Source organism: Seriola lalandi, unplaced genomic scaffold (genome assembly GCF_002814215.2).
Source record: "Seriola lalandi dorsalis isolate HSWRI2012SDOR001 ecotype SW California unplaced genomic scaffold, Sedor1 jcf7180002054887, whole genome shotgun sequence".
Taxonomy (NCBI): Eukaryota; Metazoa; Chordata; class Actinopteri; order Carangiformes; family Carangidae; genus Seriola; species Seriola lalandi.
The window spans coordinates 617,884-623,770 of NW_019525439.1; the positions used below are offsets into that span (position 1 = coordinate 617,884).

Here is a 5,887-nt window from a genome sequence, read left to right on the forward strand (position 1 = left end):
CCAGAACCTCAGGTCATTTTCAGGCTCCAGTGATAGATTATTCAAACACTGTATTGACTCTCTTTTATTTATCATTCACCACAGTAACATGGAACTGACATGATGCTAAAAATAAGTGGTTCTTAGTAAAATGTTGGCATGGAGGGAAATTAAAAAGGAAGCCCAGGTGATGAAAAGGTAGAGAAACTTCTATAGTGGAAAGAGAGCTAACGTTATACATTTACACCCAGAAAACAAAGCTGTATTTGACCTAAAGCACAACAAGTTACCACATTACCTGAATGTATATTAAGATAATGAAACTTAAATTTATGTGTGGTCACGACTACAATCAGTTAAACAAATACTGATTGGTTATGATCATTTTAATTTTTGAGATTTTTGTCCCAGCGCAAACCTCTTATGATGCTCAACCTTTTAACCCTGGTCTGACTTCACATTCCTTCCTTCATCAGTTTCAGAAAGCTCGTTAGTTTTAGTGTGTAGAAGTGAACAACTATTGACAGCAAGGCTCCCGAGCAGCTGAATGTCGAGCAAATCAAAGCATAATGACACAGTGGAGAATAGATTGACCAGCATCCTGTTCACTCAACGTCCATCCATCACTAATCAGACAATATTCAATCTGTGCTACATTACAAGACGCACAATCAACTGGAGACAAAGAGCAGGAAGATTAGTGCAGTGCTCAACAACCGAGCCTGGGTGAGAAAAGTAAAAGGAAACAGTAAGAGAATTTGTAGAAGTGGGAGGAGGTGATGAGAGCGTTGAGACTGTCAGTACAGGATTGAACTTATTTGAAAGTTTGTGCCTGAAACCTGGATGGCTTGATTGAAAGCCCCTGTCATTTTCCTCATCTCAGACACGTACCTTCACTTTGTGTCTTCCTCTCTCTCTCTTCATTCATTTGGTTTGTCTTTAACTCCTTGCTTGTCCTCTACCAGTGGTACCCGGAGGTTCGCCACCACTGCCCCTCCACGCCCATCATCCTGGTGGGAACCAAGCTGGATCTGAGGGACGAGAAGGAGACCATCGAGAAGCTGAAGGAAAAAAAGCTTGCACCAATCACCTATCCTCAGGGCCTGGCTCTGGCAAAGGAGATAGGTCAGTGACACTCATGGGTGACTGACTCTCAGGTCTTGTATGACAGCGGACCGTAGCCTCACTGGCTGGTGGAGGCTTGAAACAAAGTGGTGCTTAATTGCTGAGCAAGTGATAATCAACCACTCTGTGTGTATAGATGAATGAGGTTGTTTCACACACTGGGTTTGCCTTTTAATGTTGGTTGAGTTGTTATTGACTTTCAGATCATGGTCATCAATCGTCCTCTCTGACAGACCTGCAGTTAGTTTTGTTGTTAACAATGGCATCTTGTTTACTTCAGCCTACTTCCCCGACTTAGCCTTTATTTCTATGTGTCGGTTTATTGATGTGCGTTATTCTGTGTCTTTAGACGCAGTGAAGTACCTGGAGTGCTCGGCTTTGACCCAGCGTGGTCTGAAGACTGTGTTTGATGAGGCCATCCGCGCCGTGCTCTGCCCCCAGCCCACCAAGGTCAAGAAGAAGCCCTGCTCACTGCTGTAGACGGTAAGTCTGAAATAAACAGAGGGAGGGAGGAGAAGAGAAAAAAAGGAAACAATGAGAAGTTGTAGTGAACAAGAGAGAGAGAACAGTAGTCACAGTGATTTATTTATTCCTGGATCTTAAATCTCAACTCACCCTACACAACTTCTTGATCACATACTGTGCAGCGAGATCGGACTTGTCACTAATGGATGATTCAAAAGCTTCTTCCTTATTGAACATAGAGTTTCATGCGCTGGAGAAACAGAATAAAGGTGAAAGAAAAAAAAACCATCACATTAATAGACAAGACAAATTAAACACGACAGATAGAATAAGAAACACAAGGAGTGAGCTCTGATATCACACTGAAAATAAAGGCTGATTCTTGCAAAGTGACGTCACTAATGTCACATTTTATATGTGAAATAAAAGTTCCTATTACAGCACTTGGGTAATTATTATCACAAGACTCTTCAGGGAAGATTTCCTTTTTTCCAGAAAGGAGGAGGACAGACACATCATGCAGTGAGCTGGAAACTACAGCAACAATTTGACAGACAACAATCCAAGCTTTTTCTCCACAAGAGTCACATTAGTTATTGAAAAACCCAAAGATGCAGGAATGTGAAAAAATATCTTTTTTTTAAATGACCATAATAGATGCAGAACTGCATCCTGCTGGCATTTCAATATGTCAGAGTACAGAGAGTATTTAAAGACGTGACAAAGAAATGATTTTTACAAAATTGCATGTGCAATAATGACTCACGTCTTTGCTGAGAGGAAGAAATGTTTTTGTTCTTAATGCTGAAGCAGAAATGAACTTTGTCAGACATCACACATTCAAATCTCATACATCACCATCTACATGTATGTGGTCTTCATCATTTTAGGTTCCTCCAGGACCAGAGAGAAGCCACAAAGAGATTCAGACTGCTGAACCCAGCTCATGAGAAGAACATTTGTTATAATGTTGTAACGTTTCTAAGAGAATAATACAACTAGATTTCCACTAGTTTGAAAAAATAATTATGCCTTTGCTGTTATAATAAAACGGTAAAATGCTTTCTGTACAGAATTGAATGAGACTGAATTTTAAAGTGCATTACATGCACAGCACCAGTTAGGATTTCTCTGTTAATTATTCAATTATACCAGAATAAATCACTTAATGTGGAAGCAACACACTGTCCCACAGACTGTCACACACTTCATTAGACTGTAGATTCGCCCAGCCAGCTTTAACCAGTGTACCAAAATTCCTGCACATATGTCACTGCCCTTTTTGGGGCCACTAGTATAAGGCACACAAGGAGTCTTGTGCAGTTTCTAATCATGATAATACTTGTTACTTATTGAAAACATGGTGTTACAATGAGATTAGTGGAAAATGTGCTACCACTGTTGTTTTGAGAGTGAAGAACAATGATTATGAATAAGGATCAGTAATGTAGTTTTGTACGAGTAGGGAGCTGAACAATGTTGTATTTCAGTAAAATCTATTCATAAATGTATTCTTTGTTGTGATATTAGAATAAAAGATGAGAAAAACATGTTTTTCCAGTTACTGCACAGTCTCTACAGCTTCCAGAAAGCAGCATCAGACACGCATCATCACCTGCATGATCCCAGCAGTGAAATGAATGAGCAGAGGGTGGAGGGTCTGTGTAAGGTAACACTGATGTATCTGACTGAAAACAAAGGGGATGTCTCTTATAGAAGCTAATATCAAAAAGGTAAAAGACTAAACCATAACAGCTACACAAAAGACTAATAACATTAAATACACTCTATGGGGTCAAGTATCTGTACAACAACTAATCCATTGTCTCACTGCTCATGTCTGAGCAACAGAGTTTAGCAACATACGACCATACATGACATTTTATATTGGTAGTGAAATGATAAGCCAATACTGGAAATCAAAGGGCGCATTATCAGCTAGCAGGGGTGGAATCTACTCAAGTAAAAGTAAAAAGTACTTCATTTAAAATGTACTCAGAGTACAAGTTACTTAGTTACTTCTTTTGGGTAAGCGTGTGTGTTGGGGGGGGGGGGGTATAATCTCTCCCCATGCAATAAAAAAGTACAAAATCATAAACAAAGCTCAAACTCACTTTCTTATTTAAGAAAACATGGATTACTGGTTGTACTGACACACCTGGCTGTCGCATACTTATCAAAAACTGTACAAATAATGTAAATCCAAATTTGACAAAATACTCATGCCTTGATTCATGCCTGAGCTTTCATTCACATCTCACTGTAACAGAAAATCAACAGGGCTTTAGACATAAAAGCAGCACAAGATTATCCCACATATGAAAATAAATGTTAACAAAACTCAGTTGATGTGAAAGTGTCTTTTCACCGTTAACCAACAGAAACATCTGGAACACTCCTCAGTTGAAGCTCAAGTCTATGAATCAAAGATCTCTGGATGAACCATCCAAAGTGAAAGTAAATGCTTCAGTTCCTCATTTTAATTACTCAATGAACTTACTCTTTAGTTTGAGCAGGAGCTGGTTTTCAAAGTTAGTTGAGTTCATTCTAGCTCGGTTTGCAGTGAACAGCAGTCCAGCACAGCTGAAGAGACGCTCACAAGCAGCAGAAGCAGGCAGGCCAGTGTTGAGTTTGAGAGAGAGCTTTTTGATGAGAGGAAAAGAGTTCAGTAGGTCCATTTTGTCTGAGACACAGGCAAGGAACCCATCTAGCTCACTTGTACCTTTTGACTTTTTTGGCTTCAGTGAGGAAAAAGAAATCGTCCTCGTCTGATGAGTGGCCGACATGCTCCATCTCATCCTCTGTCATGTGCTCAATGTGATGCATCACATAGGCCAAACCTGTGTTAAGTGACAAATACACACAAAACACAGAATATATCAGACATTGAGGCTTTCATTTATGTGGCAACTTAATTCAGCATAATGTTGCCATTACAAAAACCAAAACATTTTCTACACTCATGTAGACAAGCTCATTATTTCGTTGCATGTATTGTATGATATTGGTCAAAGCCTTCTTTAAAGTGGCTAAATGTTTTGTTGCTGGCCCTGTGCACAGCAGTACACTGCTTTGCTTCTATGCTGAAGAAGTGGAGACTCCTCTTCAAACTGTGTGTGACCAGCATCTATAGTAGGTGATACACTGACTGTGTAGTTTATACATCCCCCATCAATAATCCAAATGACAACCTTTAATAATAATAATAATAATAAGTGATGAAAATCATACCTGCTTCTATGATGTTTGCCTTCTCAGTCCAAGTAGTCTTGAATTTTGGCAGAAGGATCGCTGCAGCTGTCAGTTCAGGGTCTTCCATCATCCCACCAAAGCGCTTCTGGACACCAACCTGATTTTTTTTTTTTTTTTTTAACGCAAATGCGAGTGAAATGCTCGCACCGTAGAGACCTGATAATACGAGCAATTTTCAACACATATCACAGCAATATTAGCATAATTTTGTGTGAAATTAAGGAGTCCATTCAACTCTGACTTTATTTATAGAGCACATATCCACCAAGTTAGCTAACGTTAGCTAGCACTAACTGGCTGCTAACACTGATGTTAGCATGCCACGATTGAGTAAAGTTATTGATTGCATGGATCCATGATTAATTGCATGTAGGGCTGGGACGATTATCCGACGTAATCGACGTTGTCGATTATAAAAAATTATTCGACGTGGAATTTTAGTGTCGACGCGTCGTGTAAAACCACACAGAGTAAATGTTCATAGAACAAAACCGGAACTTTCTATTGGGACCGTTTATATCCGTCGTCTTTGGTTTACCCGGATACAAGCGCAGCGCACGGACCGGGACAACGCGGTGACGTAATTGAAGTCAATGACTACGTGAATGATTTGCGTCTGTGTAAATCTATTTGAACAACACGGCGGCGTCTACCAGCAGTACGACGGAGCGTGTGGAGCAACACGCGGCAAAAAAGGCTCGCACGCGGTCCTCCAGAGTTTGGGAATACTTTAATCTTGACACCGACAGTGCGGTAGTCTGCAGACTCTGCAAAGTGACTCTGACATATCACTCTAGCACGACAGTCATGCACGAGCACATAAAGAGGAAACACCCTGGTGCAGCGAGTCAAGATGTTGGACGGGGCAAATTGTTATATTAAATGAATAACTGGAAAATAATTGCAATAAAATTACTGTTAGGTTAATTCAAAAAAAAAAATCGTTAGATTAGTCGAATAATTGAAAAAATAATCGCTAGATTAATCGTTTAAAAAATAATCGTTTGGGACAGCCCTAATAAATAGACGTCTCTCCTGACCAATCAGAGCAAACTAGGGGGGGGGG

General features: G+C 40.0%; 1 protein-coding gene across 1 annotated transcript; it reads left to right on the forward strand.

The window, feature by feature from the left end:
- Positions 1-815: 815 nt before the first annotated feature.
- LOC147817801 (ras-related C3 botulinum toxin substrate 2-like) lies at positions 816-3,119 on the forward strand (the record flags this gene model as incomplete). The annotated part of the gene is made up of 3 exons (XM_087180078.1): positions 816-1,104; positions 1,454-1,587; positions 2,460-3,119. Coding segments are annotated over 2 exons (420 nt in total), but the record flags the coding sequence as incomplete, so codon positions are not given.
- Positions 3,120-5,887: the final 2,768 nt, after the last annotated feature.